At 40.8% G+C, this 12,499-nt stretch overlaps 2 protein-coding genes and 1 long non-coding RNA gene across 3 annotated transcripts; 2 read left to right on the top strand and 1 right to left on the bottom strand.

The window, feature by feature from the left end:
- The first annotated feature begins 701 nt into the window (after window positions 1-701).
- On the top strand, window positions 702-1,881 carry LOC148082973 (uncharacterized). The gene is made up of 2 exons (XR_015710715.1): window positions 702-941; window positions 988-1,881. It is a non-coding gene; the product is annotated as an uncharacterized LOC148082973 (long non-coding RNA).
- Window positions 1,882-3,654: 1,773 nt separating this feature from the next.
- Window positions 3,655-4,332, top strand: cldn35 (claudin 35). The gene has a single exon (XM_087785649.1). The coding sequence runs from the start codon at window positions 3,655-3,657 to the stop codon at window positions 4,330-4,332; it is 678 nt and encodes a 225-aa protein (XP_087641775.1).
- Window positions 4,333-5,104: 772 nt separating this feature from the next.
- Window positions 5,105-8,513, bottom strand: airim (AFG2 interacting ribosome maturation factor). The gene is made up of 4 exons (XM_087785626.1): window positions 8,189-8,513; window positions 7,672-8,106; window positions 6,417-6,535; window positions 5,105-5,339 (listed from the first exon to the last, which is right to left on the bottom strand). The coding sequence occupies exons 1-4, from the start codon at window positions 8,449-8,451 to the stop codon at window positions 5,299-5,301; spliced, it is 858 nt and encodes a 285-aa protein (XP_087641752.1). The 5' UTR covers window positions 8,452-8,513; the 3' UTR covers window positions 5,105-5,298.
- Between the last annotated feature and the right edge of the window lie 3,986 nt (window positions 8,514-12,499).

A 12,499-nucleotide genomic window follows, 5' to 3' on the forward strand; every position in this document is an offset into this window, starting at 1 on the left:
TACTATGAATGAGTTTGAGCAGCTTCCTGTCGAGGACGTGCACACAGGTGTGTTCATGCAGGTGTGTTCATGCAGGTGTGTTCATGCAGGTGTGTGTTCATGCAGGTGTGTGTTCATGCAGGTGTGTTCATGCAGGTGTGTGTTCATGCAGGTGTGTGTTCATGCAGGTGTGTTCATGCAGGTGTGTGTTCATGCAGGTGTGTTCATGCAGGTGTGTTCATGCAGGTGTGTGTTCATGCAGGTGTGTGTTCATGCAGGTGTGTTCATGCAGGTGTGTGTTCATGCAGGTGTGTGTTCATGCAGGTGTGTTCATGCAGGTGTGTTCATGCAGGTGTGTTCATGCAGGTGTGTTCACGCAGGTGTGTTCACGCAGGTGTGTTCTCGCAGGTGTGTTCATGCAGGTGTGTTCTCGCAGGTGTGTGTTCACGCAGGTGTGTTCATGCAGGTGTGTTCTCACAGGTGTGTTCTCGCAGGTGTGTTCTCGCAGGTGTGTGTTCACGCAGGTGTGTTCTCACAGGTGTGTTCATGCAGGTGTGTGTTCATGCAGGTGTGTGTTCATGCAGGTGTGTGTTCATGCAGGTGTGTTCATGCAGGTGTGTTCATGCAGGTGTGTTCATGCAGGTGTGTTCATGCAGGTGTGTTCATGCAGGTGTGTGTTCATGCAGGTGTGTTCACGCAGGTGTGTTCACGCAGGTGTGTTCTCGCAGGTGTGTTCATGCAGGTGTGTGTTCACGCAGGTGTGTGTTCACGCAGGTGTGTGTTCACGCAGGTGTGTTCATGCAGGTGTGTTCTCACAGGTGTGTTCTCGCAGGTGTGTGTTCATGCAGGTGTGTTCATGCAGGTGTGTTCTCACAGGTGTGTTCTCGCAGGTGTGTGTTCATGCAGGTGTGTTCACGCAGGTGTGTTCTCACAGGTGTGTTCTCGCAGGTGTGTTCTCGCAGGTGTGTGTTCACGCAGGTGTGTTCATGCAGGTGTGTGTTCATGCAGGTGTGTGTTCACGCAGGTGTGTTCTCACAGGTGTGTTCTCGCAGGTGTGTGTTCACGCAGGTGTGTGTTCTCGCAGGTGTGTGTTCACGCAGGTGTGTTCTCACAGGTGTGTTCTCGCAGGTGTGTGTCCAGGTGTGTAACTGGAGTCAGTACTCTCGTCGCGGCTGCTGTGGTTCTTCTCGCTGTCGTGTCTTTAGTTTCATTTGCTTGTATCAATCAGTGGGAAAATGTGCACTTGTGTGTAGTTGTGTAGTTGTTAGACTCTTGTGTTCAACAGTGTAACCTTCGCTCGCTGCATGTTTTTAAAGATATTTATTCTGAGAGTTTAGTGCTCGAGCAATAGACGGGGTGACGAGGGGGTCTCCTTCAAACGAGGTAACTTCACAAGAGACCCTCTGGCCCAGCTGTCTCCGTGGCAACCACGCTGGCTCCTCCCCCTCGGAAATGCACTTCTTAATAAAGTTTTTTTTAAAGCTCTGCAATTTTTTTTAAACAATCATTATCATTTGTGTATTTGATCGTGCGACTATCGTTATCGGGGTTCAAGAGCTCGTCATCTTCCTGCTCTGTGATTGGGTGGAACCATGTCAAAGGGGCGGAGCTTCACTCGGACCTGCCACTCATGCTGTCGTTAAACATGTTTCTTTAGCTGCAGGGAATCTTTGTTCATGTAATAAAATGTTTTTTATGCCTCCAGCCTGCGCTCCTCTTTTCTGTCGCCAGAGGTCGCTGTTTCACCGCCGCCGCCATTTTTGTTTTTGAAATGAAGCAGAAACGCGAGCGAAACAAAAACATTTGTAATGATTGACGTTTAAAAAGATAAACAACTTGATTTGATTCATGTTTGAGAGACAGAAATACTTTAAGGACAAATAAACACTTTTACCAACTGAATATACTGTGTATTATTTAACAAACGTGTATAAAAGATATGAATAATTAAAATGTATTTCTGTGAAAAAAGAGAGAATGAAGTTTAAACTCTTTATAAAGTAATGTTTGTAAAAAGTGACAGTTTTAAGCAGGTTTGATCAAAGATCTACTTCCTGCTGCGACTCCCTCCACTTCCTGTGTTGTGTTGCCACGGCGACGGTTGCCGAGGCGACGCAGGGAACCCGACCTGGTAGATGTTTAATTGATGCTTCAGTGAGTCTGGAAGGAAAAGTCGTGGCTCGTCTCGCGCGCAGCTTTCCAGGGACTCCAGCGGGCGGACCTCCAGTCATCCTGAGCTTCTCTCACTGTTGGTCCACATGTGACGGCAGCAGGTCGTGAGGTCGGATCCAGGGTCAAGGGTCGGACACGCTGTGGATCCAGAAGCTTCTTCTTCTGCTGAAGGTCGTCATCGTCTGCTCAGGATCAGGTGACTTCAGGTAAAGAAACACCTGGAGCTGCTGAATAATGCAGCGAGTGAAAGTGTCGGAGAAAGCATCATGTCCGCCGGGAGCTGAGGACTCTGAGGACGTTCTGAAGACTCTCTGAAGAACTATCTGAGGAACTATCTGAAGACTCTCTGAAGAACTATCTGAAGAACTCTCTGAAGACTCTCTGAAGAACTATCTGAAGAACTCTCTGAAGAACTCTCTGAAGAACTATCTGAGGAACTCTCTGAAGAACTCTCTGAAGAACTATCTGAGGAACTATCTGAGGAACTATCTGAAGAACTCTCTGAAGACTCTGAAGAACTATCTGAGGAACTATCTGAAGAACTCTCTGAAGAACTATCTGAGGAACTCTCTGAAGACTCTCTGAAGATTATCTGAAGAACTCTCTGAAGAACTCTCTGAAGACTCTCTTAGGAACTATCTGAGGAACTCTCTGAAGACTCTGAGGAACTATCTGAAGAACTCTCTGAAGAACTCTCTGAGGAACTATCTGAAGAACTCTCTGAAGAACTATCTGAAGAACTCTCTGAGGAACTATCTGAAGAACTCTCTGAGGAACTATCTGAAGATTCTCTGAGGAACTCTCTGAGGAACTATCTGAAGAACTCTCTGAAGACTATCTGAGGAACTATCTGAAGAACTCTCTGAAGAAGTCTCTGAGGAACTATCTGAAGAACTCTCTGAAGAACTCTCTGAGGAACTATCTGAAGAACTCTCTGAAGAACTCTCTGAGGAACTATCTGAAGAACTCTGAGGAACTATCTGAAGAACTCTCTGAAGAACTCTCTGAAGAACTCTCTGAAGAACTCTCTGAAGAACTATCTGAAGAACTCTCTGAGGAACTTTCTGAAGACTCTCTGAAGAACTCTCTAAAGACTCTCTGAGGAACTATCTGAAGAACTCTCTGAGGAACTATCTGAAGAACTCTGAGGAACTTTCTGAAGACTCTCTGAAGACTCTCTGAAGAACTCTCTGAAGACTCTCTGAGGAACTCTCTGAAGAACTCTCTGAAGACTCTCTGAGGAACTATCTGAAGAACTCTCTGAAGAAGTCTCTGAAGAACTCTCTGAAGAACTATCTGAGGAACTATCTGAAGAACTCTCTGAAGAACTCTCTGAAGACTCTCTGAGGAACTATCTGAAGAACTCTCTGAAGAACTCTCTGAAGAACTATCTGAAGAACTCTCTGAGGAACTATCTGAAGAACTCTGAGGAACTTTCTGAAGACTCTCTGAAGACTCTCTGAAGACTCTCTGAAGTCCCTCTGAAGCCTGAAGAGCATCATCATGGTGAACACGGGGATGCAGCTCATCAGCTTCACCTGCGCCGTCACCGGCTGGATCATGGCCATCGCGGTCACGGCGCTGCCGCAGTGGAAAGTCTCGGCCTTCCTGGGCAGCAACATCCTGACGTCGGAGATCAAGTGGGAGGGCATCTGGATGAGCTGCATCTACCAGACCACGGGCCACATGCAGTGCAAGACCTACGACTCGCTGCTGGCGCTGCCGCCCGACCTGCAGGCGGCGCGGGCGCTCATGTGTCTCGCCATCTTCTCCGGCTGGTTGTCCTGCACCGTGTCCTGCTGCGGCATGAAGTGCACCACCTGCGCCGGCGACGACCGGCGCGCCAAGGCGGGCCTCGCCCTCGCCGGCGGCGTCCTGTTCGTGGTCACGGGCCTGTGCGTCCTGGTGCCCGTGTCCTGGACCGCCAACACGGTGGTGCGCGACTTCTACGACCCCGGCGTGCCGCTGACGCACAAGCGTGAGCTGGGTCAGGCCATCTACCTGGGCTGGGCGGCCGCCGTCATCCTGGTGCTCAGCGGCGCCGTCCTGAGCAGCACGTGTCCCGTCATGGAGGCCGGCGGGCGCCGCCGCCGCCGCGGCTACGTGGGCCGCAGCTTCGCCAACTCGCCCGCCGCCGACCCGCCCGGACCCGCCGGCCTCGCCATGAAGGAGTACGTGTGAGGAACCGCCGGGTCATGACCCCAACGGTGACGCTTTGCCGCCCAGCTGAGGATGACGTTTACTATCATGTTCAGTGTTTGAGGAGAACCTGCTGGTTCTGAAGGTTCTCAGTGTTGTGTGTGTGTGTCTGTGTGTGTGTGTCTGTGCGTGAGTGTGTGTGTGCGTGAGTGTGTGTGTGTCTGTGTCTGTGTGTCTGTGCGTGAGTGTGTGTGACTGTGTGTGTGTGCGTACGTGTGTGTGTCTGTGTGTGTGTGTCTGTGCGTGAGTGTGTGTGACTGTGTGTGTGTGCGTACGTGTGTGTGTCTGTGTGTGTGTGTCTGTGCGTGAGTGTGTGTGTGTGTGAGTGTGTGTCTGTGCGTGAGTGTGTGTGTGTGTTTGTGTGTGTGTCTGTGTGTCTGTGCGTGAGTGTGTGTGACTGTGTGTGTGTGCGTACGTGTGTGTGTCTGTGTGTGTGTGTCTGTGCGTGAGTGTGTGTGTGTGTGAGTGTGTGTCTGTGCGTGAGTGTGTGTGTGTGTTTGTGTGTGTGTGTCTGTGCGTGAGTGTGTGTGTCTGTCTGTGTGTCTGTGCGTGAGTGTGTGTGTGTGTGTCTGTGCGTGTGTGTGTGAGTGTGTGAGTGTGTGCGTGTGTGTGTCTGTGCGTGTGTGTGAGTGTGTGGGTGTGTGAGTGTGTCTGTGCGTGAGTGTGTGTGTGTGAGTGTGTCTGTGCGTGAGTGTGTGTGTGTCTGTGTGTGTCATCAAGTGTGGGTTTGTGGTTGGACTTCAAAATAAAAGTGTTGACAGAAGCAGCTTTTATTGTGTCGATCGATCGCAGGTGAAATCAATAGAAGTTTAATCAACAAATGATTGATTTGAATCAACGACTCATGAAGTTTCATTTGTTTGAGCCTCGTTTATCCTCCTTTCATCCTCCTTTCATCCTCATTTTATCATCCGTTCATCCTCCTTTTCTCCTCCTTTTCTCCTCCTTTCATCCAGACTCCAGGAAGAAGGAAACTTTGCAAAGAACGTCTGGAACGAAAAGGACGTTTAAAATTGTTTAATTCTTCACAATAATCACGTTTGTTCTTCATCATCATCATCATCTTCATCATCTTCATCATCATCATCTTCATCTTCATCTTCATCATCATCATCTTCTTCATCATCATCATCTTCATCATCATCATCTTCATCATCATCTTCATCATCATCTTCATCATCAATATCATCATCAACATCTTCATCATCATCTTCATCTTCATCATCATCATCTTCATCATCATCAACATCTTCATCATCATCTTCATCATCATCTTCATCATCATCATCTTCATCTTCATCATCATCTTCATCATCATCATCTTCATCAATATCTTCATCATCATCATCATCTTCATCATCATCATCATCATCTTCATCATCAATATCATCATCAACATCTTCATCATCATCTTCATCTTCATCATCATCATCTTCATCATCATCAACATCTTCATCATCATCTTCATCATCATCTTCATCATCATCATCTTCATCTTCATCATCATCATCATCTTCATCATCATCATCTTCATCTTCATCTTCATCATCATCTTCATCATCAATATCATCATCAACATCTTCATCATCATCTTCATCTTCATCATCATCATCTTCATCAACATCTTCATCATCATCTTCATCATCATCTTCATCATCATCATCTTCATCTTCATCATCATCTTCATCATCATCATCTTCATCAATATCTTCATCATCATCATCATCTTCATCATCTTCTTCTTCATCATCATCTTCATCAATATCTTCATCATCATCATTTATCTTCATCATCTTCATCTACATCATCATCTTCTTCTTCATCTTCATCTTCATCAATATCTTCATCATCATCATCATCTTCATCATCATCATCATCATTTTCATCATCATCTTCATCTTCATCACCTTCATCTTCATCATCTTTATCATCATCTTCATCACCTTCACCTTCATCATCTTTATCATCATCTTCATCACCTTCACCTTGAACACTTGTCCTCTACCTTCTCTTGAGCTTCAACATCTTCTTCAACGAACCTTCAAATAACAAAGTTCTTCACTGACCTGAGATTCGAGCTTCAGACGCAGGATCTTCGATCGACTTCCATCGTTGGTGAGAAGATTCCATCTGTGAGAGCTTCTCCTCCCTCAGGCTCTGGAGCAGAGTCTTCCTCCTCAAGTACCTGAGATGAAGGATCAGGACCATGACTGGCAAGAGGAGGAGGGATGAAGGAGAGATGAAGGAGAGATGAAGGAGGGATGAAGGAGAGATGAAGGAGAGATGAAGGAGAGATGAAGGAGGGATGAAGGAGAGATGAAGGAGAGATGAAGGAGGGATGAAGGAGAGATGAAGGAGGGATGAAGGAGGGATGAAGGAGAGATGAAGGAGAGATGAAGGAGGGATGAAGGAGAGATGAAGGAGAGATGAAGGAGAGATGAAGGAGAGATGAAAGAAAGATGAAGGAGAGATGAAGGAGAGATGAAAGAAAGATGAAGGAGAGATGAAGGAGGGATGAAGGAGAGATGAAGGAGAGATGAAGGAGAGATGAAGGAGGGATGAAGGAGAGATGAAGGAGAGATGAAGGAGAGATGAAGGAGGGATGAAGGAGAGATGAAGGAGGGATGAAGGAGAGATGAAGGAGAGATGAAGGAGGGATGAAGGAGGGATGAAGGAGAGATGAAGGAGGGATGAAGGAGAGATGAAAGAAAGATGAAGGAGGGATGAAGGAGAGATGAAGGAGAGATGAAGGAGGGATGAAGGAGGGATGAAGGAGAGATGAAGGAGGGATGAAGGAGGGATGAAGGAGAGATGAAGGAGAGATGAAGGAGAGATGAAGGAGGGATGAAGGAGGGATGAAGGAGAGATGAAGGAGGGATGAAGGAGAGATGAAGGAGAGATGAAGGAGGGATGAAGGAGGGATGAAGGAGAGATGAAGGAGGGATGAAGAAGAGATGAAAGAAAGATGAAGGAGGGATGAAGGAGAGATGAAGGAGAGATGAAGGAGAGATGAAGGAGGGATGAAGGAGAGATGAAGGAGAGATGAAGGAGGGATGAAGGAGAGATGAAGGAGAGATGAAGGAGGGATGAAGGAGAGATGAAGGAGGGATGAAGGAGAGATGAAGGAGAGATGAAGGAGGGATGAAGGAGAGATGAAGGAGAGATGAAGGAGAGATGAAGGAGAGATGAAAGAAAGATGAAGGAGAGATGAAGGAGAGATGAAGGAGGGATGAAGGAGAGATGAAAGAAAGATGAAGGAGGGATGAAGGAGAGATGAAGGAGAGATGAAGGAGGGATGAAGCAGCGAGGGATAAAAGATACTGATGTCGATAGTGACGATCACTGTCCTGCAGCCACGACAACATGTCAGCGACTGAAGGAACAACATCTGAGCCACGAGTCAGAAGCTGAAGAAGATCCGAGTGAGGAACCTGCTGAGGAACCTGCTGAGGAACCTGCTGAGGAACCAGGTGAGGAACCAGGTGAGGAACCTGCTGAGGAACCAGGTGAGGAACCTGCTGAGGAACCTGCTGAGGAACCAGGTGAGGAACCTGCTGAGGAACCAGGTGAAGAACCTGCTGAGGAACCTGGTGAGGAACCTGCTGAGGAACCAGGTGAGGAACCAGGTGAGGAACCAGGTGAAGAACCTGCTGAGGAACCTGGTGAGGAACCAGGTGAGGAACCTGCTGAGGAACCAGGTGAAGAACCGGCGCGAGCTGATCACTGAGCGAGTCCCTCAGAGCCTGAAGACTGGTCCTGCACAGAACAACATGTCAATCAATCTTTTGATGGACGTCTCTCTGACGTCTCTGTGACGTCACTCTGACGTTGCACCAACATCTTCTCCTGCACTTTGCTCCACAGCACGTCGGCAGCCTCGTCCAGCTTGAAGGTGAGTCGCTGCTGCAGGTGCGGGCAGGTGTGCAGTGACGTCACGCTGACGCGGCTCAGGGCTCGCGCCTGCGCACTCAGGTTCGTCAAGGACACGAACATCGGATCGAACGCGCACGTGACGCGCGTCCACTGCGTCACGTGCGCGTCCAGAGTCCGGAAGCTTCTCCTCAGCGCGTGCGGCAGACCGTCGAGTGACTGTGACGTCATCGCGACTCAACGTTTCGTCACGAGTTTCAAGTTCTTCAACAAACGTGTTCACTTCTGCGCGGCCGCCATCTTGTCTGGAGCACACTTCCGGCCACGTGATGTAAACAACGACACCCGGCGCTGCGATTGGTTGAAATAACTGTTAACTATAATGAACTCATTCTACTCGATTTATGCAAATAATCAACAAAAGTTCCATTAATTTGAAGTTTTTTTTTTTTAAAGAAAGTATAAATATTGATTTTCAAGAGTTTAATAAACATTATTTAATCCACGAATTCCTGTGATTCACGTTGAACACAAAACATGTAGAAATATAAATATAAATAAAGATACAAATATAAATATAAATATAAATATAAATACAGATATAAATATAAATATAAATATAAATATAAATATAAATATAAATACAGATATAAATATAAATATAAATATAAATACAGATATAAATATAAATATAAATATAAATATAAATACAGATATAAATATAAATATAAATATAAATATAAATATAAATATAAATAAAGATACAAATATAAATATAAATATAAATAAAGATATAAATATAAATATAAATAAAGATATAAATATAAATATAAATATAAATATAGATATAAATACAGATATAAATATAAATATAAATGCAGATATAGATATAAATATAAATACAAATACAGATATAAATATAAATATAAATATAAATATAAATATAAATAAAGATACAATTATAAATATAAATATAAATAAAGATATAAATATAAATATAAATAAAGATATAAATATAAATATAAATATAAATATAAATAAAGATATAAATATAAATATAAATAAAGATATAAATATAAATATAAATATAAATATAAATATAAATAAAGATACAATTATAAATATAAATATAAATAAAGATATAAATATAAATATAAATAAAGATTAAATATAAATATAAATATAAATATAAATATAAATACAGATATAAATATAAATATAAATATAAATACAGATATAAATATAAATATAAATATAAATATAAATACAGATATAAATATAAATATAAATATAAATATAAATAAAGATACAAATATAAATATAAATATAAATATAAATATAAATACAGATATAAATATAAATATAAATATAAATATAAATACAGATATAAATATAAATATAAATATAAATACAGATATAAATATAAATATAAATATAAATATAAATACAGATATAAATATAAATATAAATATAAATATAAATAAAGATACAAATATAAATATAAATATAAATAAAGATATAAATATAAATATAAATATAAATATAAATATAGATATAAATACAGATATAAATATAAATATAAATGCAGATATAGATATAAATATAAATACAAATACAGATATAAATATAAATATAAATATAAATATAAATATAAATATAAATAAAGATACAATTATAAATATAAATATAAATAAAGATATAAATATAAATATAAATAAAGATATAAATATAAATATAAATATAAATAAAGATATAAATATAAATATAAATAAAGATATAAATATAAATATAAATATAAATATAAATATAAATAAAGATACAATTATAAATATAAATATAAATAAAGATATAAATATAAATATAAATAAAGATTAAATATAAATATAAATATAAATATAAATATAAATAAAGATACAAATATAAATATAAATATAAATATAAATAAAGATACAAATATAAATATAAATATAAATAAAGATACAAATATAAATATAAATATAAATAAAGATATAAATATAAATATAAATATAAATAAAGATACAAATATAAATATAAATATAAATAAAGATATAAATATAAATATAAATAAAGATATAAATATAAATATAAATATAAATATAAATATAAATATAGATATAAATACAGATATAAATATAAATATAAATGCAGATATAGATATAAATACAAATACAGATATAAATATAAATATAAATACAGATATAAATATAAATATAGATATAGATATAAATATAGATATAAATATAAATATAAATATAAATACAGATATAAATATAAATATAAATATAAATATAAATATAAATATAAATATAGATATAGATATAGATATAGATATAAATATAAATATAAATGCAGATATAAATATAAATACAGATATAAATATAAATATAAATATAAATATAAATATAAATATAAATATAAATATAAATATAAAATAAAAATATAAATAAACATAAACATAGATATAGATATAGATATAGATATAGATATAAATATAAATGCAGATATAAATATAAATACAGATATAAATATAAATATAAATATAAAATAAAAATAAAAATAAACATAAACATAGATATAGATATAGATATAGATATAGATATAAATGCAGATATAAATATAAATACAGATATAAATAAAAATAAACATAAACATAGATATAGATATAGATATAGATATAGATATAGATATAAATATAAATATACTATTTGCTTCTACTTCGTACATGTTTAACACGTTAAAGATAAAAACAAGTGCAGTGATAATATGGTCCACTAGGTGTCAGTGTTTACTAACTGATGTTTTTGTTTAAACCTTGAAAACAACATTTCGTCACGTGACGTTTGTGGTTCAGCGTGAAGAAGTTCTTCTGGACATGACCTTTGACCTCTCGGAGCCTCCCATTAGCAGCTTGTTAGTGTTGGTTGGAAGAGCTCGTGGTCTCACCTGAGATGATCTGCAGGTGCGTCCCGGGGCCTCCACCCTCCTCCAGCAGCTGCTGCGGCAGATGTTGGTCACTGATGCGTGAAGGTTCGAATCCTCGTGATCCAGACCTTCAGCACCTGATGAAGGTTCGAATCCTCGTAGATCCTGACCTTCAGCATCTGATGAAGGTTCGAATCCTCGTGATCCAGACCTTCAGCACCTGATGAAGGTTTGAATCCTCGTGATCCAGACCTTCAGCACCTGATGAAGGTTCGAATCCTCGTGATCCAGACCTTCAGCACCTGATGAAGGTTCGAATCCTCGTGATCCAGACCTTCAGCATCTGATGAAGGTTCGAATCCTCGTGATCCAGACCTTCAGCATCTGATGAAGGTTCGAATCCTCGTGATCCAGACCTTCAGCACCTGATGAAGGTTCGAATCCTCGTGATCCAGACCTTCAGCATCTGATGAAGGTTCGAATCCTCGTGATCCAGACCTTCAGCACCTGATGAAGGTTTGAATCCTCGTGATCCAGACCTTCAGCACCTGATGAAGGTTCGAATCCTCGTGATCCAGACCTTCATCATCTGATGAAGGTTCGAATCCTCGTGATCCAGACCTTCAGCACCTGATGAAGGTTCGAATCCTCTTGATCCAGACCTTCAGCACCTGATGAAGGTTCGAATCCTCGTGATCCAGACCTTCAGCATCTGATGAAGGTTCGAATCCTCGTGATCCAGACCTTCATCATCTGATGAAGGTTCGAATCCTCGTGATCCAGACCTTCAGCACCTGATGAAGGTTCGAATCCTCTTGATCCAGACCTTCAGCACCTGATGAAGGTTCGAATCCTCGTGATCCAGACCTTCAGCATCTGATGAAGGTTCGAATCCTCGTGATCCAGACCCTCAGCACCTGATGAAGGTTCGAATCCTCGTGATCCAGACCTTCAGGACCTGATGAAGGTTCGAATCCTCGTGATCCAGACCTTCAGCACCTGATGAAGGTTCGAATCCTCGTGATCCAGACCTTCAGCACCTGATGAAGGTTCGAATCCTCGTGATCCAGACCTTCAGCACCTGATGAAGGTTCGAATCCTCGTGATCCAGACCTTCAGCACCTGATGAAGGTTCGAATCCTCGTGATCCAGACCTTCAGCACCTGATGAAGGTTCGAATCCTCGTGATCCAGACCTTCAGCACCTGATGAAGGTTCGAATCCTCGTGATCCAGACCTTCAGCACCTGATGAAGGTTCGAATCCTCGTGATCCAGACCTTCAGCACCTGATGAAGGTTCGAATCCTCGTGATCCAGACCTTCAGCACCTGATGAAG

This window comes from Callionymus lyra, chromosome 3 (genome assembly GCF_982586985.1).
Source record: "Callionymus lyra chromosome 3, fCalLyr1.hap1.1, whole genome shotgun sequence".
NCBI lineage: Eukaryota > Metazoa > Chordata > Actinopteri > Syngnathiformes > Callionymidae > Callionymus > Callionymus lyra.

What these genes read in the sequence shown, in the direction of transcription:
- cldn35 (XM_087785649.1), top strand. Translation starts at nt 3,655, where the DNA reads ATGGTGAACACGGGGATGCAGCTCATCAGCTTCACCTGCGCCGTCACC.
- airim (XM_087785626.1), bottom strand. Translation starts at nt 8,451, where the DNA reads ATGACGTCACAGTCACTCGACGGTCTGCCGCACGCGCTGAGGAGAAGC. An exon ending in AGCAAAGTGCAGGAGAAGAT is followed by an intron (nt 8,107 to 8,188) that starts GTTGGTGCAACG and finishes TGTTCTGTGCAG; the next exon opens with GACCAGTCTTCAGGCTCTGA. An exon ending in GATCGTCACTATCGACATCA is followed by an intron (nt 6,536 to 7,671) that starts GTATCTTTTATC and finishes CCTTCATCTCAG; the next exon opens with GTACTTGAGGAGGAAGACTC.